General features: G+C 43.6%; 1 protein-coding gene across 2 annotated transcripts; it reads left to right on the plus strand.

Moving 5' to 3' along the window:
* Positions 1-1,508: 1,508 nt before the first annotated feature.
* Positions 1,509-25,772, plus strand: LOC311227073 (spindlin-1-like). Of its 2 annotated transcripts, XM_084312591.1 has the most exons (6): positions 1,509-1,609; positions 3,741-3,777; positions 10,079-10,356; positions 14,023-14,256; positions 18,741-18,761; positions 24,089-25,772. In XM_084312591.1, the coding sequence occupies exons 2-6, from the start codon at positions 3,758-3,760 to the stop codon at positions 24,292-24,294; spliced, it is 759 nt and encodes a 252-aa protein (XP_084168717.1). In that variant the 5' UTR covers positions 1,509-1,609; positions 3,741-3,757; the 3' UTR covers positions 24,295-25,772. The 2 variants fall into 2 exon arrangements, with proteins under 2 accessions (XP_084168717.1, XP_084168718.1); XM_084312592.1 differs by lacking the exon at positions 18,741-18,761.
* Positions 25,773-26,151: the final 379 nt, after the last annotated feature.

Genomic DNA, 26,151 nt, shown 5'->3' on the forward strand with positions numbered 1-26,151 from the left:
GTACAGTAAATGTCCTAACCCAATAATACACAAGACCCTCTTCTTAGAACCAAGTAAGGCTTCGTCGATAATCCAATGTACAGCCCCCCCACCCCACCCACCCAACCACCTCCTATGTACAGTCCCCCCCCCCCCCCACCTCATCCAATGTACAGTTTCTTCGTCAAATGTATATACTCTCTTTTTTTATCTTATTGTATCACAAACAGTACTGTATTTGTAAATCGGGTATGTCATAAATGTATAGATGTAGCAGTACTGTCTATCTGTCATGTATGTCATATTATGTTATGATGAATTGAAAATGGGGGACCCTGATGTAAATAAGACGAAAGTCTTTCTCTGGTCTGCATCCCCTTAACAATTGTGTGTATTGAGCCGTACTGTATTGTACCCATTCTGAAATCTGTGAATACAATGTTCAATCAATCACATATTACTGAAAATTGCATGGATAAATCAAACTTCACCAATATGGCGGCGGCGACCGAAGAGGTAGGCCTGCTAAACCAAATAGACTACAAATCCCAGGCTGCTTTGGAGAGTTGTGTGTGAGGTGCCGGTCGAGGTTAGCGTAGAGCAGGTGGTGGGAGATTTAAGGAGAGACGTGCGTAATGGGAGAGTTAAGAGTGCAGAAAGGATGAAGAGGGGAGTAGATAGGATAGAGACGGAGACAGTAGTGATTCAGTTTGAAGGTGAGGTTGTTCCTAGTGAGGTGTATGTAGGGTATATGGTGTATATAGGGTTAGGGAGTTTGTTCAGAGTCCTCTTAGGTGTTATAGGTGCCAGGAGTTTGGGCATATAGCCGTTACTTGTAGGAAGGGACAGAGGTGTGCGAGGTGTGGAGGGGAACATGACTATGGGAAGTGTGGAGAGGGAGTGAAGCTGAAGTGTTGTAGTTGTGGTGGGGAGCATAGTGTAGCGTTTAGGGGTTGTGAGGTGTTGAAGAGGGAGGTTGTGGTTCAGAGAGTGAGAAGGGAGGGTAAGTTATCGTATGCAGAGGCGGCTAGGAGGGTAGGACAGGGAAGTCGAGATAGGGTGCAGGGGTTTGGAGAAGGGCATTTGGCAGAAAGGGTAGGGCAGGAGGATAGAGAGAGGGTGTGGGAGGAGAAATTTAGTATTGTGGCCTTCGTGGCATGGGGTAGTTAATGCTACGTCAGTGGTTAAGGGCAAGACAGATAGAATAAAGATGATTGTTAGGGTCGTAGCGGTTCAACATTTGGGCATGGAAGGTCTGAAATGGGAGGAGGTAGTTAGTGGATAAGGGGATTGTGAGTGATCAAGGAGTCCAGAATCAGCCCGCAGGGGGCAAGGAGTGTCTCGCAGAGGGGGGCTCAATCAGGAAGTAGCAGCATTAGCGGCACTTCATGATGGTGAAGGGAAATGGACATTGTAGGAGGTAAAGGATACCAGAAGATGGCGGTAATGCCCCAAACAATTGGTGGCCAACTGCCGTAAAACCTCAAGAAGAAGAAGAGTTGTGTGTGAATTTAGGTCGGTAGTTGTAGTTCACAAAACCCAGATTGTTTCACATCCTACTACATTAGGTGGAAGAAGAATCGCTCTGCAAAGAGAAGTGTATATACATGTGAAATTACTGATCACTCAGGTAGGTCAAAAACACGTTATTGGATCGCATTATTGCCATTTAGCTACCGTGTCGAATACGCGAGAGTGGTAATTAATAAACTCTCGTGGTGCAGTAATGTCGCTAAATTCTTACAATGGCAGCTAGCATGGGGGCGAGAGAACACACACAAGCTAGCTAACGTTAGCAGCAGATAATATGGCGATGCGTTTCCTTTTGTTGAGCTCTCTGCGTACAAACATAATCAATCCGTGCAAAGGGGTTACATGTTTATATACATTGGTAATCAGTGGAAATGGCTGGTCACCGTCGTATTGAAATGTTGTAAATAAAGTTAGACGACCAACGACACTTGATACTATCTCTGGTGTTAATGTAATGTTACCAAGTTACACACGTTGGACTTGTGTTGCAGTACTGTCTTATCTGTATGTCATAAATGTCACTATGAATTGAAAATGGGGGACCCTGATGTAAACAAGACGAAAGTCTTTCTCTGGTCTGCATCCCCTTAACAATTGTGTGTATTGAGCTGTACTGTGTTGTATCCATTCTGCAATCTGTTAATAAAGTTGTCAATCAATCAATCAGCCAGGTAGCCTATATTATATTACTTGTTGTCATGTGGGGGAAATGGGCTATCAATGTCTCTATATGTGTAGCTATAATGCGGGTCGCGGAATATATGACAATATTTCACCTAATAATAGTTATCAATGTTGGTATATATACGTTATACCTGCTTAGTGGGCAGGAGCTCATACATGGTTAATATTGTTGTTTACATCCTGGTATGTTGGTTTTGATTGATTGATTGAACATTTTATTAACAGATTGCAGAATGGGTACACTACAGTACGGCTCAATACACACAATTGTTAAGGGGATGCAGACCAGAGAAAGACTTTCGTCTTGTTTACATCAGGGTCCCCCATTTTCAATTCATATGATATGATACATGAGATACAGATAGACAGTACTGCTGCTGCATCTAGACATTTATGACATAACATGGTTGATTGAGCTTGCGGTGGGAACTGCCAGCGTTGAAGCTGACCTGGCCTGATCATCAGTGAGCAAATAAAATCTATTATTTATTTTCTGAAGAGTGACGTTATTTTGCAAGTCATGTGCTTAACCGGGTGTGCCTGTGATAGCCATCCTATCTTTGAAACCTAGGTTTACTTCAAGGGTACTACGACTATGCTTGCACCTCATGGTACCAAAGCACCTCAAAGGCGCTAAAAACTAAATTACAAACATCACAAAACAAACTGGTCAGACTACTGCTTGAGCTTACTCCTAGAACCCACCTCACCCCTGCCCACTTTGACAACCTAGGATGGCTTAGAGTAGACGACAGAGTACAGCAACTTGCAATGGGCCTGGTCTACAAGATACACTACACGACCAAGGTACCCATGTACATGTCAAAATACTTCCCAAAGGTCAGTGAATACCACGACCACAACACCAGAGGGAGCTCCACAAATCATGTTAAACCCAGATTCGGCTCAAACAAGGGACTAAACACGTTTAGCAATTATGCCACATCAATGTGGAACGCCCTACCCACAGCTGTAAAGGAATGTGAATCACTACCCACTTTCAAAGCGCACCTACGGGAGACTGCAATTCGAAACTGGCCCCTGCAAATGTCCTAACCCAACCCCCTCCAATGTACAGTTACCCCCACCCCACCTACCCAACCTCCTCCAATGTACAGTTTCTTCCCCCTCAAATGTATATACTCTCTTTTTTAGACTTTTTGTATCACAAACAGTACTGTATTTGTAGATCTGGTATGTCATAAATGTCTAGATGTAGCAGTACTGTCTATCTGTATGTCATATATGTTATGATGAATTGAAAATGGGGGACCCTGATCATGTAAACAAGACGAAAGTCTTTCTCTGGTCTGTATCCCCTTAACAATTGTGTGTATTGAGCTGTACTGTGTGTATTGTACCCATTCTGCAATCTGTTAATAACATTTTCAATCAATCGATCAATCAATCCTATCTTTTAAACCTAGGTTCACTTTTGCGTGGACAGAGCTTGGGTGGTTGTGAAAACACCCATTGTCGGCTGGGTTTAGTTGAATCCTCCATGGTACTAATCACAGTTTGAACTTTCTTTTTGTGTCTCACAGGACTAATTTATGGAAACATGTCGAAGAAACGGTGCAGGTAAGCGCAGACATCAAGTGGTGCAGAACTGTCGGGTTCGCTGTTTTGGAACCCAGGCAGGCCTCATTGTAAACATAGGCCCGCATAAGGTTGACTATGGCTAGGACAGGCCATAATCACCTTGCTATTCATAGGCCAGTTACACCTTTTTTTTAACCTTTATTTAACCAGGAAGTCCCATTGAGATACAAGATCTCTTTTGCAACGGAGACCTGGCCAAGATGACTGCAATAACATTTGCAAATATCAGACCGCAATAAAATGTGCGGTACATCACACAAGAACATAATAAAAGCGCATGTATATACAATATACAATACATCACATGTAAACACAAAAATACAAAACAGAATAGTCTACATAATAGTAAGTGTACGACAGTCGAATACAGGGTAATACAGTAATTTTGCAGTTTTGCAGTTGGGACCCGACTAGAGAAAGCAGCGACATTCTTCTTGTAAGAAGTTATGTAATAGACTTAAATTTGCAGAGGGAGACCAGGGTATCTAAGTGGATATGGTCCTGTAGCCCATTCCATGCCCAAGGTGCGAAGCTTGAAAAAGCTGTTCTTCCTAGTTCAGTGTTTATTCTCTCTTTTTTTTTTTTTTTTTTGCTAGAGGCAAAGCTAATTAGGTTGAAAATATATAGGGGAAGCTTCCCTAGGACTGCCTTATATATAAAAACAAACATGTGGGATTTCCTCCGTACAGAGAGGTCCATCCTACCATTTGGTAAAGCACACAATGGTGAGTAAGCCCTTTGGCACTAGTGATGAAGCGCAGAGAAGCATGATGCACACTGTCTAGCTTTTTTAGCATTGAAGAGGCAGCATGCATATATATTGTCACCATAGTCATTTACATGCAATGTTCAGTTTGCAACCATTGGTAGAACATAATGAGTCACATCTAAATACTGTGAGCTTCTTATTTTGGAAAAGGGACATTCAGTGCTGGTAGGGGGAGGGGCGTTGTATGCCTTAACACAGGATTGACAGTTGGCATGAATCCACTGAAAAATTACTTTTCTCTAGTCTCTCTCTCACAGCCACATAATATGACTACTATCAATAGAATTCATTACATAGGCTTAGGATATGAGCTTTTTCATTGTATATAGAACCTAATGGTCAAAAGCATGAAAAGATGCCTTTGTCGTTTACAACGGAGACGCCAACAGATCATGAGTTACTTAAAGCGATCATTCAATAACTTATAAGCTGAACAAGAGAAGTCGGCACCCCCAGCGACAAGCGCACTTACAGGGGTTTCGTTAAACAACGTCTTCAATAAATGGCCAAGCAATAGAGAAGGCAGCACTCCAGCAAGAAGCGCACTTGCATGATCGTATCCATGTGAATAGGTGCACTTACACGCCTGCTGCAGACCCAACACGCACTTAAATGCACTGGCCTTATCATATATCACGGCAGATGCAGACTGTGCCAAAATATGCAAACATGTAATCGGGTCATCATGGCAGGTGCTTGCCACTTTGCTTGCTACTATGCTCCAGCCTTGCATGGTTGCCTCCGCCGTTGTGTGGATGGGTGAATGTGAGGAACTAAATTGCAAAGCGCCTTGGATAAAAGCGCTATATAAATGCACCATCTACCATTTGTAGGGGATCCACTTTAAAAAAAATGTTTTATTATATTTATTTTTGGGCTTTGTATTTTTCACCCATCCCAATTTAGTCGTTATGCCCATTCCCTTCCTGGTAGTTGCACGCATTGCCCCACTGTTGGCCTGTGGAGGGTGTAGAACTTCCACATGCCTCCTCCGATACATGTGGAGTCAGCCAGCCGCTTCTTTTCACCTGACGGCGAGGAGTTTCACTGGGGGAACGTAACGCGTGCGGAGGTTCATGCTATTTCCCCCAGATCCCCTCCCTGCTGAACAGGCGCCCCCCGACCAACCAGTAGGAGTCGCAGTTTACAACGACCAGGACACACACCCCACCGCGTCTAGTTTTTTACCAACGGATTTCCAGTTCCGCGTTTGCGATCTGATTGGCCACTGACGTTTCTGGTGCGATCTGATTGGCCACTGACGTTTCTGGTCATGTGACATGTGCGCCCAATCACGTGACGCGCCCATTTCCGCCTCTAACAGCCTGCAAACTACCTAACGCCTAGTTTATCACTGGTTAAGCTTAGGCGACTCTTTCGAAGTTGGTTAAGGTTAGAGTTTGGAATCAGGGCTGGTGTTCTATCGCCCTGCTCTAAGACAAACTCTAACCTTAACCAACTTCGAAAGAGTGCCTAAGCTTAACCGGTGATAAACTAGGTGTCACACGATTGGCGCAGATGTCGCTCGACCAGAAAAACGTCAGTGGCCAATCGGATCGCAGAACGCGAACGCGGAACTGGAAATCCGTTGGTAAAAGTAATCAGGCTACCCCACCGGCTTCCCACCCGCTAACACTGCCAATTGTTTTAGTAGGGACGACTGACCAAGCCGGAGGTACCGCTGGTGGCTGGATTCGATCCCAGTCTCTGTGGTGGTAGGCGAGTGCTTAGTCCACTGCGCTACCCAGCCGCCCTTTGGGGGGGATCCACGTTTGAATGACAACTGAAATTAGTCGAACTATGCCAATCGGATGACGGCAAATAGTAATGAAAAAGAGAGAATGTGCAAGCCTGTCTAGGCGCAACTCAAAAGCGGGCCAAGGCAGGAAGCAAGAGTTGTGGTTCTATCAAAATGTACAGAAATGAGACAAAATGAAGAGAACGTTTTTGATTAACACCGTTTTGTAATAGATTGCATCTGTACTAGGGCTGTCCCCGACTAAGGATTTGGATGGTTGACTATGATTGGCCAAAATGTGCCGTTAGTCGACTATTGGTAGACACAAAAAAAAAGTATAATATTTAAAAAAAAAAAAAAAAAAATTATTTTATCATTCCATTTGGGCTGTGGGGGTGCTTAATGTCTGAAGGAGTCGACTGAAGGCTTCTTGTCCTCTGCAAAAGCATGCAATTGGTCCACTGATGGATACATCTTGATATTTGTCTAGTCTAGTGTGTTCATTAGACGGGTGAAATCCTCTTTCAGTGCCTCTGTGCCTGTTTTCGTAGGCAGTTAGCCTCTGGTATGCGTGCCATTAGCGTTAGCCACGCTTCTAGGCCTCTTTTTCTTTTGGAAAGAATGATTAAAAAAAAAAAAATTGTATTATAATTATTATTATTATTTTTTGTATTCGACTAAGAGGTTGGCTAGCCGACTACGGCTCCTTTCGACCGATTGGTCGACTAATCGACTAATAGGGGTCAGCCCTAATCTGTACACAATTGAACATACGTTGACATTTTCCATGTTCCACTGATCAGGGAGCGCCCCCCCCCCCCCCCCCCCCCCCCCCCCCCCCCCCCCCCCCCCCCCCCCCCCCCCCCCCCCCCCCCCCCCCCCCCTTTGGACTGGTCGCCATGGTATCATGGTTTCTGAACGCTAAAATACTTGCCCCGTTTCATTGTATTGGAACCAATGTGAGAGGCTTCTCAATACTAAAGCGATCAGTGAAATGATGGCCTGTACTAGTCGGCATCATACCAGACAAGGTTTTAAAATGGGGCCTGGGTTATAAAAAAAAAAGAACACAATTTAAAGGGGATCCATTGTAACTTTTAAACGTTTCCCACGTTGATCATAAGATTGCGTCAACATTTTTACTTCATTATCTCATAAGAAACCACATGGATTACTGGCGGACGATCCCCTCATATCACAGGCAAGAATGAACACGCACACACACACAGACATAACTTATACACACAAACAAACACAGATGATTCAGTGCCTCCCTGCTCCCCCCACTGCTGTCTCTCGTGTGTGTGCATAGCGTAACAAAAGTTCAAGTTCAAGTTCCTTTTATTGCCACACGGCCAGGCCGGTGGAATTCATACACGGTGCAGGAGGTGGTAGCTGTGACAATACACACCACATAAAACATAAAGGACGCATGGAACAGTACAGTACAGAATACACCACCTAAAAAATACACAAGGGAAAACACAGTACAGTATGAAAAAATACAAACATCAGGTGCAATGTAACAAAAAACCAGACAACATAACAAGCATGTGGTGAAGATTAGGAGGAGTTGGAGCAGCTGTATGGCCTTGGGGAAGAAACTGGTTGAACCTCACAGTTCGACCGCCCAGTGACCTGAGCCTCCCACCAGAGGGGAGGCGTTGGAGGAGGTGGTGAGCTGGGTGCAGGGGGCCACTGATGATTTAGTTTGCGCGTGTGATGGTAGGGTGTTTGTGTATGGAGTCCAGTGTGGGGAGTTTGCAGGTGATAATTTTGGATGCATTGCAGGCACGAAGGATGGAGGCAGATGCCAAGCCTACATCACAGATTTCCCTTAATGGTTTTCATTTGTTTTTAGTAAAAAAAAAAATGTGATCAGAATTTGATTAGGCTTAATATAGCTGACTGACACCGATCAGTTAAAAAAATGCTGTGATTGGCCCCCCCGATACCGATCTTGTGAGTTCGGACGAGAGGACATCCTTGGTCGGAGCCAAAATACTGTTCAACTCCAGGACAAACGACAAAATACATTTGAAAAACTCCAAAATGTCTTTCCCAGAAATCATGACGTTTACTAGGGGTGTAACGATTCGACCTCACTTCGCTTCGATTACGATTCTTCAGGCAATGATTCAATGCATCATGAAATCTCTTCATTTGACCAGGATTCGATTAGATTCTATTAATTTTCGATACATTTTCGATACATTTTCTGTCTGTTAATTCCCCAAAAAATGTTGAATACACAAATGTGGCTGGGTGAACTGATTCACTCACCATGAATGGACTATAGGTCAATAAAAACAATACACAAAAAAAAAAGCATAAATATATATTTTCTTTGATTCATTTGGATTAATCGATGCATCGTTACTTACACCCCTAGTTGTTACTCAAAATAATCCACAGACCTTGTTGTGAGCAGTTCAATGTAGGACCTATTTTCTACTGAAGTACACCCACCATTGTGTTGAAGTGTCCTTGAGCAAGACACTTGACCCCTAACTGCTCCTGGTGAGCAGGTTGGCACCTCGCATTGGCCGCCTCTGCTGCCATCAGTGTGTGAATGTGAGGCATAAGTTGTAAGGCACTTTGGATAAAAGCGGTTATATAAATTCAGTCCATTTACCATTTAATAAGGGGAAAATGTTTTTTAGAATTTCGGGTGAAGTGCCCCTTTAAAAAAATTATATATACAAGCATACCTGTCAACCATCCCGTTTTTCCCGGGATTGTACTGTATTTCAACCTTCCTTCCCGCTGTCATCCCGTTAAAATATTTTCCCGTATTTTTCCTGTTTTGTAATTTTTTTTCTCTTTTTTTTTTTTTTTTTACAAAATGGCTACAATTTTCCTCCGTGACGACAGGTGGCAGCAGTGTAGATTAGAACGTTAGCGCAGGAAGACAGTTGCGACCCGAAGAAGAAGAACAGCAACCGGATAAAGGAGTGGTTTAGCACGAAATGTATTACATTGTACAACTACCTACCTACAAATGGCAGAGAAGCGATACCGGCAATGTGGGGTTGTTCCCGGGTTGGCCGTGGTTTCTCAGTGTATAATGTATGGTGCTCTCCCTCAACATGCGAGTAGGGTGAGACAACACCATTCTTTAGTCTAAATAATACCCTACTTTATACTATACTATTGTCATTCGTTTAATGTAAAGTCAGTCTTACATTGGCACTGCTTTAACGTTGCATTTACCCATAATCCATTGCTGTACGTACCCCCCTTCCCACGGTGTATAGAAAGAGACAATAAACACAAAAGTAACATGGGACACAATATACAACACACAGGACTATGTACAATATAAACAGTGCCTACAATTAAATTAATGAATGAATTAAATAAGAGGTAAAAGAGAACTTAGTGTAAATATTCTTTAATTTGTGTCAACGTTATAAAAATACTATTGTATTCAACAAATGAATTATGATACACCACAATGTGCCCTTTCTATCTATTCTAAATCTATGGCCTCGCGATTCCACGGCTGCGCATTGCAGACAATATATATATATAATACATACAAGGGGGAGGAGACTACATTGGGAGGGGTCGGGGAAGGGGTCGGGGCGAAATACCCAGTTTTTTCAAATCCCAATGTTGACAGCTATGTATACAAGCTGTCTTTTTTTGCCCTTTTCTCTCCTTCCATGTTTTAACACAGTGCAGTTACTTCTCACAGCCACAGGGTGGCAATCTCTCACCAGAGTTCAGCTTTTTTAACGCAGGCGGTGTTTGTGCCCCCATCCCCACAGGAAGCGCAGCAGCGGGGAGCTGAGCGAGAGCTCGGCGTCGTCGTCGACCCTCACCACCCCGGACCCCGACCCCGACAACATGCTGGGCCTGAGGATCGGCCACATGTGGCGGGAGAAGGGCAACGTGACCAAGTGGAAGGGCACGGTCCTGGAGCGCCTCACCATGGTCAACAGCTGCCTCTACATGGTCAAGTACGACGGCTTCGACTGCGTCTACGGCATCGAGCTGTTCAAAGACGAGCGCGTGTCCAACCTGCAGGTGTTGGCGGAGAAAGTCGGTGAGTCGCCGTTACAACCCCGGCTGTTAACTCTTTGACGGCCAAACCCGAGTAAAGTCGGGTTATCTCGCCAACCGTTGAGCGCCAGAAACCTGAGTATACTTCGATACCACAGGGAAAAAGGTTCAATCTTAAAATGTAAAAAAAAAAAAAAAATTAAATAAATGTTGCTTTTGTTGCTGGTTTCAGCTTCTCTCTGGTACTATAAGAGAAGATAAATATAACATAACTGTCATCTCACTTCAATAATTTTTATTGCAGAACATGGTATTTTCTCAAGCAGACAGATGTAAACACTGTCATCTGTGTTGCATGTACCTGACAAACTGGACTGTTTGTATTACAGTCATATTCCGACTTAACTGAATGCACATGTGTGTGTGTGTGTACTATTACAGGTATTGAAATGAACAATGCAACTTCCTTATACAAATATATATATTTTTTTTAATGAATAATTAAATATCGATATTTCAGGAAATGAGTATTGAAACCGTTTCAAATATTCAGAATCGATATGTATCGATATTTTTGCCAACACTATATGGTAGCCATACCCAATATACACGAGTAATTGCGATCGCCATGGGATCGACTGGGATTTATTCATTTTGGAGTACTTTCTGACTGAGGTAAGGTCTATCTTAGGTACCGGTAACCTGCTGGAATCTTTTTAGTGTAAAACATGCTTCTGTACCGATCAGTGTAGTCATTTACCGGACGTAAAACGTGCTTTTGCCAACGATCACAGTTTTGAGTTAAAATGACCCCCCCACCCTTGATGATTTTGTGACATGGTATATATACCTTTGATTTGGGGCTTCAGGCGACCAACCAGAACGATTTGGGCTTATTGCATATAATGTGTCATATCTCGTGATCTATGGAAAAAGACTGGATAATCTTTTCTTTTTTTTTTATTAACTTTTTCTCCCCATTTTAAAATTCTCCCATCCCAATTTCGTAGTATCCAATTCTTCCCTCCCCTGTCTTGAACGTTGCTAGACTATGCCTCCCACTGGTCGGCTGTAGTGAGGATAGAAGCCTTGCATCACGTGTCCCCTCCGGTACACGAGGAGGCAGCCTGTCGCATCTTTTCACTGCAGCAGCTCGAACTCTCAGTGGCGAGGAGTAACGCGTGGGAGGCTCACGCTGCCCCCGCTACTTCCTGCTTCCGCTGCACCGGCGTCACCAAACCGACCTGTCGCTGTCCACAACGTCCAATCCCCACCCACCGGCTTTCCCACCCTCTAACACTTGCCAATAGACATATCTCAAACCCTGCCCTCTTTTCTTGATCCTCCAATCACAACGGTCTCTTGCCTCGGACAAGCTTTGTTTGTCCGAGGCAAGCGACAGTTGTGATTGGAGGATCTAGAAAAGAGGGCAGGGTTTGAGATAGGTCCATTGTGTTAGTATGAACGACCGGCCAGCCGGTAGCAACGCCGAGAGCTGGGCTCGAACCCAGCGTCTCCTGCGTTAGTGGCGAGCGCCTTGCCCACTGCGCCAATCAGCCGCCCAAGACTGGTTATTTTAAAAATGGGGCGATGTGTAGCGTGTAACAAACTACAGTGTGTAGAAATTAACTGATCAGGCGGCTGGGTGGCGCAGCGGACATTGCGCTCGTCACCAACGCACGAGACACCGGTATCGAATCCGTCTGTCGGCGTTGCCCCCGGCTTGGGCTGGCCTTCATACTAACTCAATTGGCAGAGTCAGCGGGAGGGGAGTCGACGGGTGGTAATCTGGACGTTGTAAACAGCGACTCCTACAGGTTGGTTGGGGCGCCTGCACAGCAAAGTCAGGAAAATGGCGGGGGCAGTGTGAGCCTCCCACACGTTACTCCTCGCCAAATGAGAGTCCGCGCTGGCAGGTGAAAAGATGCGACTGGCTGCCTACACATGTATCGGAGGGGACATGCGATGGGCTTCTATCCTCCCTACAACCGGCCAGTGGGGGGCACATGCGAGCAACGTTCAAGACAGGGGAGGGGAGAATTGGCACGGCTAAATTGGGATGGGAGAAAAATTGAAAAAGAGGAGAAAAAAAGTGGATACATTTTTTTTTACTGATTAGTCAGTAATGGACTATGAACAATGAGCCATACTATTGTCTCCATAGCTATAATACAGAACACACGATGGGTCTGGAAACATCGCTAAAATGGTCATTAGCGCTGGCGCCAAACAGTGCAGATGGCGAAAGCTAGTGGCCGTCAAAGAGTTAACTCTGCAGGTGGTGAGTCAGCGTTACCCCGGCTGTTACTGTGCAGGCGGTGAGTCAACGTTAGTCTTACATTTAAACCGCAGAGAATAGCGTGAACCTCCGCACACATGTTACGTTCCCCCGGTGAAACTCCTCGCTGTCGGGTGAAAAGAAGCGGCTGGCGACTCCACATGTATCGGAGGAGGCATGTGGTGGTAGTTCTACACCCTCCCCAGGCCGACAGTGGGGCAATGCGCGCAACGACCAGGAAGGGACTTGGCATAACGACTAAATTGGGATGGGTGAAAAATACAGAAAGCCCAAAAAATAAATAGAATACAAAAAATAAAAAAAGATACCCTGTGTAGCTATACTAAAGTGAACCCTCTCTCCCTCACAGTAGCTATACTAAGGTGAACCCTCTCTCCCTCACAGTAGCTATACTAAAGTGAACCCTCTCTCCCTCACAGTAGCTATACTAAAGTGAACTCTCTCTCTCTCCCTCACAGTAGCTATACTAAAGTGAACTCTCTCTCCCTCACAGTAGCTATACTAAAGTGAACTCTCTCTCCCTCCCTCACAGTAGCTATACTAAAGTGAACTCTCTCTCCCTCCCTCACAGTAGCTATACTAAAGTGAACTCTCTCTCCCTCCCTCACAGTAGCTATACTAAAGTGAACTCTCTCTCTCTCCCTCACAGTAGCTATACTAAAGTGAACTCTCTCTCCCTCACAGTAGCTATACTAAAGTGAACCCTCTCTCCCTCACAGTAGCTATACTAAAGTGAACCCTCTCTCCCTCACAGTAGCTATACTAAAGTGAACTCTCTCTCCCTCCCTCACAGTAGCTATACTAAAGTGAACTCTCTCTCCCTCCCTCACAGTAGCTATACTAAAGTGAACTCTCTCTCCCTCCCTCACAGTAGCTATACTAAAGTGAACTCTCTCTCCCTCCCTCACAGTAGCTATACTAAAGTGAACTCTCTCTCCCTCCCTCACAGTAGCTATACTAAGTAGGGATGGGTACCGAACCGAAACTAATTAAGGGTACCGACCCAATCACGTGAGATCCGCCGGTGCCACATTTCGGTACTATAAAAAAATACCCTATAATTTTCTTTTAAGACCGATGTCAACGTTTCGTTTACCACGAAACCTATGAAGTGTGCCGCACACGTTCACGCGCACAATAGACGCTTGCCTAGGATTTGACTTGATTCAACAACGACAAAGCAGTCCGGGGCGATGGCGAGCCGAAAACGGTCGCAAGTGTTGTTACACTTTACAAAGCTAGATGCAGACAACGCTCGCTGCAATATTATATACAGTATATATTAACAAATTGTTCTAAATAAATAATAATGATAATAAATAATTTGAAGTTTGGATTTTTTTTTTTTTTACTGAGGTCAAATGTGAAATACTAATACTAAGGTGAGCCGACCCTCTCCTTCCCTCCCAGTGAACAATAAGATCAAGGTGCCCCCCGGAGCGGAGGAGCTGGTGGGGCGCGCCGTGGAGCACCTCTTCGAGAAGGAGGACGGGGAGAAGAACGAGTGGAGGGGCATGGTCCTGTCCCGCGCCCCCGTCATGACGCACTGGTATTACATCACCTACGAGAAGGACCCCGTGCTCTACATGTACCAGCTCTGGGACGACTACAAGGACGGAGATCTCCGCGTCCTGCCCGAGTCAGGTAAGGCCTGAGGGGTTTTTCCAAGCTTTTGCATTTTTTTCCTTTTTTTTTTTTTATTTTTTTTTACATTTAGTCATTTACTTCAACTTCAAATCACTTTATTTTCCTTTTCGGAACTTCATTTGTGCAGTGGATAAAAGACAAACATACAGTCACAATGTACATAGACACCAGCTTCGTTAAAACTACAGTAAAAAAAAAATACCACTATAAAAAAACACCAACTACATTAAAACTACAGTACTTAAAGGATCATATATTAAAATCCATGTGGAGTCTATTTCTTAAGTAGTCCAAAGTCCTTAACTGACTTTGATGCTTTTAGCCAACAAGTTCTGTACAACAAGTCAGCAGGAAGGGTCGTCGAACGGTGTCGAACTTGAGCGCTACACTCTTGAGTTCATAGTAGGGCTGACCTCGAATAGTCGACTAATCGATCGAAAGGAGCCGTAGTCGACTGCCAACCTCTTAGTCTAATGCAAAAAATATATATAAAAGATTATTATAATCTTTTTTTATTTTTTATTATTCTTTCCAAAAGCAAAGAGGCCTAGAAGCGTGGCTAACGCTAATGGCGCACATACCAGCGAGGCTAACTGCCTAAGAAAATGGGCACAGAGGCACTGAAAGAGGATTTCACATACTAGACGTATCAAGATATATCCATCAGCAATGTTCCCTCTAATTTTTTTTTCGGTTGGAGCAAACACTCAAACCTCCTGAGCAGACATCAGCAACTACTGAGCAACATACGTCACCTGCCGATTAACCGGTTAGTTGATAAGCGGAAGACATCTGAGAATCTTAATTTCCCTCAATGTCTAACATTGATTGATGATACAGAGCAAAGTCCTTACTTTGGCGGCGGTGGTGTGAGTCGTGTCACTAACTTTTGTCTTTTTAGGAGGCTGACTCGTCATTATTTTATTAAGTGAATTATCATGCGACTTCAAGGGTGACCATATTGTGATTTTTTTTTAAAAGAGGACACTCAGCCTCAAGATACTTAATGATACTCAAAGTTTACTCAAAGATGTCTCATCATTTTAATATATTTAAAGTATGCCTCCTCTGTATGGATATAAAATTATTGTTTATATTATTTTATATAACAAAATAATATCTCTCTATAACCAAAGTTACTCAACATGCTGTATTATGCCTAAAGTAATCTATCTGACAAATCTCAAGAAAATAACTAAATCAACCTATGACAAAATAATATATATTTTCAAGTCTTACTGGACAAAATAAATTAAAAATATTAAGTAATGTTCTAAATAATACCTCTTCTGTATTAGAAAATCCAGCTTTAAAAAATATATCTTTGTATCTTTTCAATGTAATGTAAATTATAAAACAGTAACCTCACAAAGATACAAATTGAAAAGTGCACTATGCAGTTTCGAATTTGTTACATTTGCATAACTTGCAATTAGTGTACAAAACTAATTCATTACACACATAAAACGAATTCATTACACACATAATCCTTAGAATGATTGTATCATAACAAGCATCTTATCAAACCAAAACATCATTTTGAGGCATCAAAATAGTTTAAAATAATTTTTTTTCTGTATAGCTGCATACTTCAATAAATTCGGTCAACTTTGCCATCAAACTCTCGCCTCGCACTGCTTTATTTGTAATGTTTTTCTGTGTCCATGTGAGCTTTGAGATCGCCAGCACCTTTTATTAGACACAGAAACATATGGTCAAGCTTTGCACGCGTTGCACTCCGCTTCCAATTAGTCTCGACCGGGATGATAAATTGGGAATTTTCTCTGCAGTTCATGTAATGTACATTTTCACATTGTGAGCAGAATCAATGCTGGTCGGATCTGTCCGCTTCCTCCTCTGTTGTGTGAGTGAGCGCAGCAGCGCCGCCCACAAAGCACTGAAAGCAGGCTTCTCTGGGTAACGTCACACGCAACAGGGTACCGTAGTATTCGGTGCAACACGCTAGTCAATTTAACTACATGCATATTTTACACAAACGTTTCTGTGCGCGACAGATTTCAGATGTGCGCGGGAGCGTTTTGCGCACCTTAGAGGGAACATTGTCCATCAGTGGACCAATTGCATGCTTTCGCAGAGGACAAGAAGCCTTCAGTCGACTCCTTCAGACATTAAGCACCCCCCACAGCCCAAATGGAATGATCCCCCCAAACAATAAAAAAAAATGCACTAAAAACCTAGCAATAGGAAAAAAGCACCACAGGCAATGTGGAGGGGAGAAACCTTAGAAGGGCCGTTCAAGGGGGGATCTCCCTTCTTAGATGTCGGTGATAGTAGTGTTGCTATAAAAACAGGCTAAACAGTTGGTAAGCATGTACGTGTAATAAAACGCATAAGTACATGCAATAGCAACTGCGGGTACATAAGAACATTTTGAAAAATTGAAAATAGAGTCCCAAACCGTCAGTTGGATATCACCTAGCTAGTCCACAAACAAGTAATACAACTAAAACTACATTTTTGTGGTTCAAAAACATCCACAGCAACTGTGACAATTTATTTATAATAATAATAATAATAACTTGGTTTTTTTTATAGCGCCTTTCAGAAGACCCAAGGTCGCTTTACATAGGGGAGGGGGGGGGGGATAAGAAAAATAACAAACATAGTGGACAGACGCAACATACAAAGTGAGAAATTAGGGGTTAAAGGCCAAGTTGAAGAGGTGGGTTTTGAGGAGTTTTTTTTTTTTTTTTAATGAGTCCAGAGTTTGGGCGTTGCAGATTTATGCGGGGAGGGAGTTCACCTGCTAGCACAGGTTAGCCTATGTTAATCTCCCATAGCAACCGATCACACTGGTCCCATGGATTTGAACGCTTGCGATACTAACTTGACATCTCCTTTTCAATGAACAGAAGGCCACGCCCCCTCAACACACTGAGAGTTGGCTGTGCTCAAGAGAGGGTGACCGAGTTATAACAAATCAAATCATCTGAAGCTGAAGAAATGACACTGCTGACATTAACATTCCACTGACACTGAATCATTGCTCACTGGTTATTTTTTTTTTTTTTTTTTTTTTTTAAGATGCAGATTATTGCAAGGCAGTCCATTTAAAAGCATCTAAAAAGGCTGCTTTCACACATGGAAGAAAAGAAACGCCTCGACCACATGGTCTACTTTATAGTTTTGTCATCATTGAACAAAAAGTTTAAACGCAGCTCATACTAACTCACACTATAGGCGCTGCTTAATTTTGTATTCCATAAATGCCATCCGTTAATCCGACACCAATCGTGACGTTATCCCAGAATGACATGAAATGACACTTTAAAGGTCCTCCTCATAAGTGGACAACGATAACCTTCTAACGGCAATGTTTGCTAATGAAATGGTTTCCCGTCCAAACTGTTCCCCTAGCAACGGAATTCCAGCTAAACGGACGATAGGCGGTTGTCTCATCAAGTGACAACAATGGCTGTGTCTCAGTTCAGGGGCCGTGTCCTTAAAAGGCTTCGCTCGGAAGACGGAAAGCGGCACAGCGGCGCTTATCGATTTATTTCCTCGTCAAAATGTTGCGACTTTGGAGCGCGATTACATCACTTTGCCAGGCAGTAACCTATAGCATGGAATGGCTCTCTAGGTCATGGTCTCTCTGGTTTCATAATATACCTACGTGTATCTGCTCTAGCCTTAGAACTGAGCTTGTGAACTGAGCTATATTTTTAAAGTCTGTTTTTATTCTGTAGAACTCTGAGATTTGGTTTGCAAATTATTTAATTAATAATTATTATTATATAATAATAATTATTATTATTTGTGAGAGCCTCCGAAAGACTGCAATATGCTCATCTTCAGATGGTTCAAATTAAATATCGCTAATCTAGGACCGTTGTTATGTCACTTTATTAAATATAAGCGGCAGGTTATAAGCGGCAGGTATAATATGAAGGCGGGGGTGAAAAGCCCACGAAAAAAGAAGGCGGGCCAAAGAGCCACAAAAGGACAGGGATTCGCTGGGATTCAGGTTTAAACCAACACGCCTTGGTGTCTGATTGGATGACTGACGAAATTATGTCTTTGTCTGGGGGTTTCCCAGCTCGCCTAGCGACCGAGCGACCGACTGAGAGGCCCCCTTGTGATTGGCTGGTAGATTGAAAAGACATGGTTGCCCACCGCTGGTCCAAACTGTTGCCTAGCAACAGAGTCCCGGTGAAACGAGGGTGCAGTGTCGGTAAAAAAAGCATTTCTTTTTACGAATACGTGGCATTTGAAAAAAGTTTTGTGCAGTAATCCGCTACAAATCCACACAGATGGTCTGTGTAAGACGTGTTATTAAATTAAAGGACAATTATCTTGTAAAATAATTATGATGTGATGCTACCTGAGGTGTGTGTGTGTGTGTGTGTGTTTTAAATGTCTGCTTTTTTCATTACCTTCGCCAATGATGTTATGTTTTTGCTCATCCTTGTGTCTGATGTTAATGATGACTGGAATCTGCTGTGCACGTTCATGACCCCAAGAGGAAGACACTGTTGATTGTGGTGAGCCTGACCCTACGACCTTTCCTTGAGAACCTCCACCAGGCCAGACTTTCAGTGCTTAACCCTTTCACTGCCACACAACAAAGGGTTAACCCTTTCACTGCGACAATACAGCGGGTTAACCTTTCACTGTCACGCTACAGAAGGTTAACCCTTTCACTACCACACTACAGGCGGTTAACCTTTCACTACCACACTACAGAAGGTTAACCCTTTCACTACCACACTACAGATGGTTAACCTTTCAATACCACACTACAGACGGTTAACCTTTCACTACCACACTACAGAAGGTTAACCCTTTCACTACCACACTACAGATGGTTAACCTTTCAATACCACACTACAGAAGGTTAACCCTTTCACTACCACACTACAGACGGTTAACTTTTCACTACCTCACTACAGAAGGTTAACCCTTTTCACTACCACACTACAGAAGGTTAACCTTTCACTACCACACTACAGACGGTTAACCTTTCAATTCCACACTACAGAAGGTTAACCTTTCACTACCACACTACAGAAGGTTAACCCTTTCACTACCACACTACAGAAGGTTAACCTTTTCACTACCACACTACATAAGGTTAACCTTTCACTACCACTACAGAAGGTTATCCCTTTCACTACCACACTACAGAAGGTTAACCCTTTCACTACCACACTACAGAAGGTTAACCTTTCACTACCACACTACAGAAGGTTAACCTTTCACTACCACACTACAGAAGGTTAACCCTTTCACTACCACACTACAGACTGTTAACCTTTCACTACCACACTACAGAAGGTTAACCTTTCACTGCCACACTACAGACGGTTAACCTTTCACTGCCACACTACAGAAGGTTAACCTTTCACTACCACACTACAGAAGGTTAACCTTTCACTACCACACTACAGAAGGTTAACCCTTTCACTACCACACTACAGAAGGTTACCCTTTCACTACCACACTACAGAAGGATAACCCTTTCACTACCACACTACAGAAGGTTAACCTTTCACTACCACACTACAGAAGGTTAACCCTTTCACTACCACACTACAGAAGGTTAACCTTTCACTACCACACTACAGAAGGTTAACCTTCCACTACCACACTACAGAAGGTTAACCTTTCACTACCACACTACAGAAGGTTAACCTTTCACTACCACACTACAGAAGGTTAACCTTCCACTACCACACTACAGAAGGTTAACCTTTCACTACCACACTACAGAAGGTTAACCTTCCACTACCACACTACAGAAGGTTAACCCTTTCACTACCACACTACAGAAGGTTAACCTGTCACTACCACACTACAGAAGGTTAACCCGTTCACTACCACACTACAGGAGGTTAACCCTTTCACTACCACACTACAGAAGGTTAACCTTTCACTACCACACTACAGAAGGTTAACCTTCCACTACCACACTACAGAAGGTTAACCCTTTCACTACCATACTACAGAAGGTTAACCCGTTCACTACCACACTACAGAAGGTTAACCCTTTCACTACCACACTACAGAAGGTTAACCCTTTCACTACCACACTACAGAAGGTTAACCTTTCACTACCACACTACAGACTGTTAACCAGGAGCTGGGTGGTGTTGGTAACATGTTTTACCCCAGAAGGGGGCTGGGTGGTTTAGGTAAACATGGTATCCTATCTATTATGACGTCTTGAGGACTTGCAATCAATGTCTTGGACATATATACCCTATCTTATCTTTAAGGGACCTACAACATGAATTCATGACAGAGATAGAAAACTGCGACTAACATGTGTTTTTCAAGGACAAAGTCCAACATACAAGCCCAAACGAATGTTAAAGGAGCATTTCACCTCCCAAATTATTACTTGTATATCAATGACTCACCCTGTGATGCCTTGGAATTCGCATGTCTCTCCATGGTGAGCGTGGAACCCAAAAGAAACCGTAGGAGTACTTGATGAGTTGAATTTAATGGAGATGTAGGTTTAACGGCAGCAAAACGATTTGCTGACTAAAACATTTCAGTTAAAGATTTTTAGGGGAGGGAATCACCAGAGGCCTCACCATACGATATTATCACGATACTTAAGTCACGATACGATAGCAGGCATTAAAGCGTTCCGTCTTGGGACGGATATCCGTCCATTTGATTTGGAGATTCCGTCATTTGATTTGGAGTCGTGACGGATTTTAACCTGAGCCAATCAGAGGCGTCAAATATCCTTTTTTCCCCTACCGCGGCCGCACCAAACAGTCATTTGCGAGCAATCGGCAAATTCTCAGGCAAATGCAACCAACCAGAAGGCGAGATTGTTCTGAGTTTACAGCCCTTTCACCCGCCTCCGCTGTGCTCAGCACCAATGGGAAGCGCCCATTTTGAGACTCTCTAGCGTCTAGCTCTACTCGCGAGTAAACTTGACTCATCAACACCATGCGGCAACTTTTTACGAGACCGTAAGTTCATTTGACTTATTCTAGTCTAAAGAAACATATATATTACTATTGCTATTGATAAATCTAGGTAACGTGAATGCCACAAAACGAATGCCTTTTGTTAATCAGAACGTTATTTACGCGACAAGCAGTGTGTTGTTGTCGTTGTTGTTGTTGTTGGTGGTGTTTCGTGTGTGTGCTTGCGCCGCTCGCTTTCTGATAAATGTATGAATGTTGATAAATCTAGATAACGTTAATGCCACAAAACGAATGACTTTGTTAATCAGAACGTTATTTGCGGTATCAATTGTTTTTAAGCTCAATAAACGTCTTTCTCCCATTTGTCCGGGAGATCTCTGGGTAACAGTACTGTATATTTGCATATCATATATGTCACAAATGTAACATTACTATATACCTGTATGTCATGTATGTCACTATGAATTGAAAACGGGGGACCCTGATGTAAACAAGACGAACGTCTTTCTCTGGTCTGCATCCCCTTAACAATTGTGTGTATTGAGCTGTACTGTATTGTACCCATTCTGCAATCTGTTAAATATTGATTGATTGTTATTAACAGATTGCAGAATGGGTACAGTACAGCTCAATACACACAATTGTTAAGGGGATGCAGACCAGAGAAAGACTTTCGTCTTGTTTACATCAGGGTCCCCCATTTTCAGTTCATCATAACATATATGACACACATGACATACAGATAGACAATACTGCTACATCTATACATTTATGACATACCAGATTTACAAATACAGTAGCCTATTGTTTGTTTGTGATACAAAAATAGTCTAAAAAGAGTATATACATTTGACGAAGAAACTGTACATTGGAGGTGGTTGGGTGGGATGGGGGGGGGGTTGTAACTATACATTGGATTATCGACAAAACCTTACTTGGTCCCAAGAAGAGGGTCTCGTGTATTAAATAAAGTTTTCATTCATTCATTCACTCTGGATCTTGTAAATCCAGTAGCAATACACACAATTGTTAAGGGGATGTAGACCAGAGAAAGGCGTTTGTCTTGTTTACATCATCAGGGTCCCCCATTTTCAATTCATAGTGACATTTATGACATACACAACATACACATGACATCATGACATTTATGACATAGGGACATACATGCCTTACAGGTATATAGTAATAGTACTGTTACATTTGTCACATATACGATATGCAAATATACAGTACTGTTACCCAGAGATCCTAACAGTAAATATATACATATGATGAGGAGGAGACTGTACATTAGGAGGGGGTGAGTGAGTGGGTGGTAAATAAATATATACAAACGGTGGGGAGGAGACTGTCCATTGTTGTTGTGGCATAATTGCGAAACGTGTTTAGTCCCTTGTTTGTATGATAACAAGCCATTTAGTTCATGGTTCAAAGTGGGGAGGGGTGCTAGCTCGCCATCAATCAGAAGCTAGCTACAAGACTCACGCTCTCCAGCACACAACAGTAGGGTCTCTATAGTCACAGTCAGGACAGTAGGCTCGCTCTACAAGTAGGCTCCCTTAAAACGCTAACGCTATTAAAAAAAAAATACAGTAGAGGTTAAAATAAGAATATGACTTGGCCAGAAAAAAAGTTCAGTCAGGAGATTTTTTTTTGCTTTAATCCCTGCGATAGTATTGCGATATTAATATTGCGATATATTGTGATTTATTACCTTTTTTCAATGGCAAAGTAAAACTGTCAATATGTTTTATCTAATAAAAATAAAGGTTTCAGTCTGTTCATCTCACTTCAATCATTTTTATTGCAGAACATGGTATTTTCTCAAGCAGACGGATGTCAACACTGTAATCTGACGTTGCGAGGGCACCGTTGCTAGGCAACTGGGCAATGGCGCCTGGCAGCCACCGAGGCTAACGTTTTCCCTCTTTTACGACGCCGTGACCGCCACAACGGAGGGTCGTTCATATGGACTCTCCTCGCCAACACGGAAAGCACGAGTTCCATTTGAAGGCAGCACTTGACTGGAAATGTTTTCCGTTGGCTAAAACGGGATGTTTTGATATCGTCTTCGCCGTTAAAAACCTAGTAATCTCCCATTAACTTCAATTCATCAAGTATTTCTACCTAGAAAATAAAAAGATCTTCAGGGTGAGTAATTGATGTGCAAATGATAATTTTTGGATGCTCCCTTTAAAAAAAAATAACTGTAGGTGCTCCAAAACTCATTCAGATGCCAATCGGACTCATTAAACACCGGCAGTAATTGGTGGCACAATTAGCAGCTATTCTCCTGTCGGTGTGAATTGGTCATAATGCAGTCGATTCCGCGGCCAGGCTCCTTTCTGACGACGAGGGACATCATTTGACTCCGCGGCTCTATGAATAATAAGAATAATGTGCTAATTGCGGTGTGTCCCCCCCCCCCCCCCCCCCGCCACGTTGCTCCTCTAATCGCTCTTAATTCTCCCCCCTCCCCCCGGTCTGTCTCGTGTCTCTCTCTCTCTCTCCCCTCCCCCGGTTCTGTCTCCTGTGTCTCCCCTCCCCCGGTTGTGTCTCCTGTGTCTCCCCTCCCCCGGTTCTGTCTCCTGTGTGTCTCCCCCCTTCCCGGTTCTGTCTCCTGTGTCTCCCCTCCCCCGGTTGTGTCTCCTGTGTCTCCCCTCCCCCGGTTGTGTCTCCTGTGTCTCCCCTCCCCCGGTTCTGTCTCCTGTGTGTCTCCCCCCTTCCCGGTTCTGTCTCCTGTGTCTCCCCTCCCCCGGTTCTGTCTCCTGTGTCTCCCCTCCCCCGGTTCTGTCTCCTGTGTGTCTCCCCCCTTCCCGGTTCTGTCTCCTGTGTCTCCCCTCCCCCGGTTCTGTCTCCTGTGTCTCCCCTCCCCCGGTTCTGTCTCCTGTGTGTCTCCCCCCTCCCCCAACCCCCTCCAGAGAACAAGCACCTGCTGCCGGCCGACAGGAAGCCGGGCGAGGAGACGGAGAGCCTGGTGGGGAAGCAGGTGGAGTACATCACGGACAAGAGCCTGAAGCGCACCGGCCTGGTGATCTACCAGGTGCCCGCCAAGCCCACCGTGTACTACATCAAGTACGACGACGACTTCCACATCCACGTCTACGACCTGGTCAAGACCGCCTAGTGACCCCCCCCCCCTGCTCCTGGTCAAGACCACCTGGTAGTGACATGTCTAGTCACCCCCCCGGTTGTTACCTCCTATAGTGTTACCTGTTGTTCGCTGAGGATCAAGACCCCCCCCCCCCTTCTCCTCCAGGTGACCGAATCCAAACGCAGTGCCGATTTTTTTGCGGGACAGTAAAGTAATACTGTATAATTAAGTAATAAAGTATACAGTAAAGTAATACTGAAAAAAAACCTGATTCCAAAGCTGAGTCCCAATTAAATATCCTTTTACTGGGGTGGGTGTACAGTAGTCCCCCCCCCCCCCGACTGCAAACAAAATAAAGTATAAATATATATATATTTTTTGTATCATTCCATTTGGGCTGTGGCTTCCTAATGTCTGAAGAAGGAGTCGACTGAAGGCTTCTTGTCCTCTGCGAAAGCATGCAATTGGTCCACTGATGGATACATCTTGACATTTGTCTAGTCTAGTGTGTTCATTAGACGGGTGAAATCCTCTATATAATAATTTATAATAATTTAGGACCTGCTCCGAGGTCATCATTTGGCACACATGCGAACCATGCATACAATGCGTATCTGCGATTAACCCATCCCGTCGTCCTTCCCCCCCAAGGGCAGCCGGGAGCAGACAGGCGCCACGTGAGCCGCGCCAGGGGACCAATCCAAGTGCTCCTGTCCGTCTTCGTCAAGGACGCCACAGCGTTAGCGATCTTGTTGTTGTGCATGTTTTTCCATTGGGTTTATCTTATCGGGGGGGGAAACCCTTGCGAGCACGGGGAGAACATGCAAACTCCACACAGAAAGGCCTGGGAGATACCCCACCTGGGTAACTGGCATCATGGAAACCTGGTCCCCAAGCGGGATTCGAACCCTGGACCTTCTTGCTGTGAGGCGACAGTGTTAACCACTACACCACCGTGCCGCCTTTTCAGTGCCTCTGTGCCCGTTTTCTTCGGCACTTAGCATCACTGGTATGCGCGCCATTAGCGTTAGCCACGCTTCTAGACCTCTTTGCTTTTGGAAAGAATGATAAAAAAAATATATATACATTTTATTTTGTATGCATTCGACTAAGAGGTTGGCAGCCGACTACGGCTCATTTTGATCGATTAGTCGAGGTCAGCCCTAATAGCAACTAGGGATGTTCGATATTGGCTTTTTTACCGATATACCGATATTGTCAAACTCTTAATTTCCGATATCAACCGATACCGATATATGCAGGGTTCCCCCCCCCAATTTTTTTTAATAATTTCAGGTCATTAACATTACATATCTCTTGTCATGGAATTAACACAACATTATGCATACTTTTGACAATAAATAAAATAAGAATTTGTTCTTACTTGCTTGCCTGGGTAAATAAAGGTTAAATAAATGTTATTTAAAAAAAAAATGTTAAACAGATACCGATCATTTTCGATATTACATTTTAATGCCAATATCGGCCAATAATATCGGACATCCCTAATAGCAACACTTGTAAAGCGGAGTGAAACTTTGTGAGAACCGCGCGGCTCGACTCCTCCTCAGCTGCTCTCTCGGTGCGTGAGGCCGGCGCTAGCAGAGCCCTTTATTACCAGAGTTCGGCCAGGTTGGAAAGCCACTCGCACTCTGGATCTGTATTATGAAACCTCCCTGTCCGAACCCTGGTAATAAATAGCTTTTTTATAGAAGCCTGTCCCAAATATAATCATAAATCAATGATTGAAGCAAATGAAAGACTGGGCTATTAATTGGGACATTTTATGGTATGTAGAAATAATGTTTACGTAATGTATAAAGCAGTCGATCTAAATGTAAGCACTTGGATTAACTAATTTATTAAAGCGTGGGGAAGAAGGGGAGAGAA

Source organism: Notolepis coatsorum, assembly GCF_963971535.1.
Source record: "Notolepis coatsorum genome assembly, chromosome: 4".
In the NCBI taxonomy this organism is placed as follows: domain Eukaryota; kingdom Metazoa; phylum Chordata; class Actinopteri; order Aulopiformes; family Paralepididae; genus Notolepis; species Notolepis coatsorum.

Bases quoted from the DNA above. Each gene is read 5' to 3' on its own strand.
- LOC311227073 (XM_084312591.1), top strand. From the start codon at position 3,758: ATGTCGAAGAAACGGTGCAG. The intron at 3,778-10,078 runs GTAAGCGCAGAC...CCATCCCCACAG, and splicing joins ATGTCGAAGAAACGGTGCAG to GAAGCGCAGCAGCGGGGAGC. The intron at 18,762-24,088 runs GTGAGCCTGACC...AACCCCCTCCAG, and splicing joins GGAAGACACTGTTGATTGTG to AGAACAAGCACCTGCTGCCG.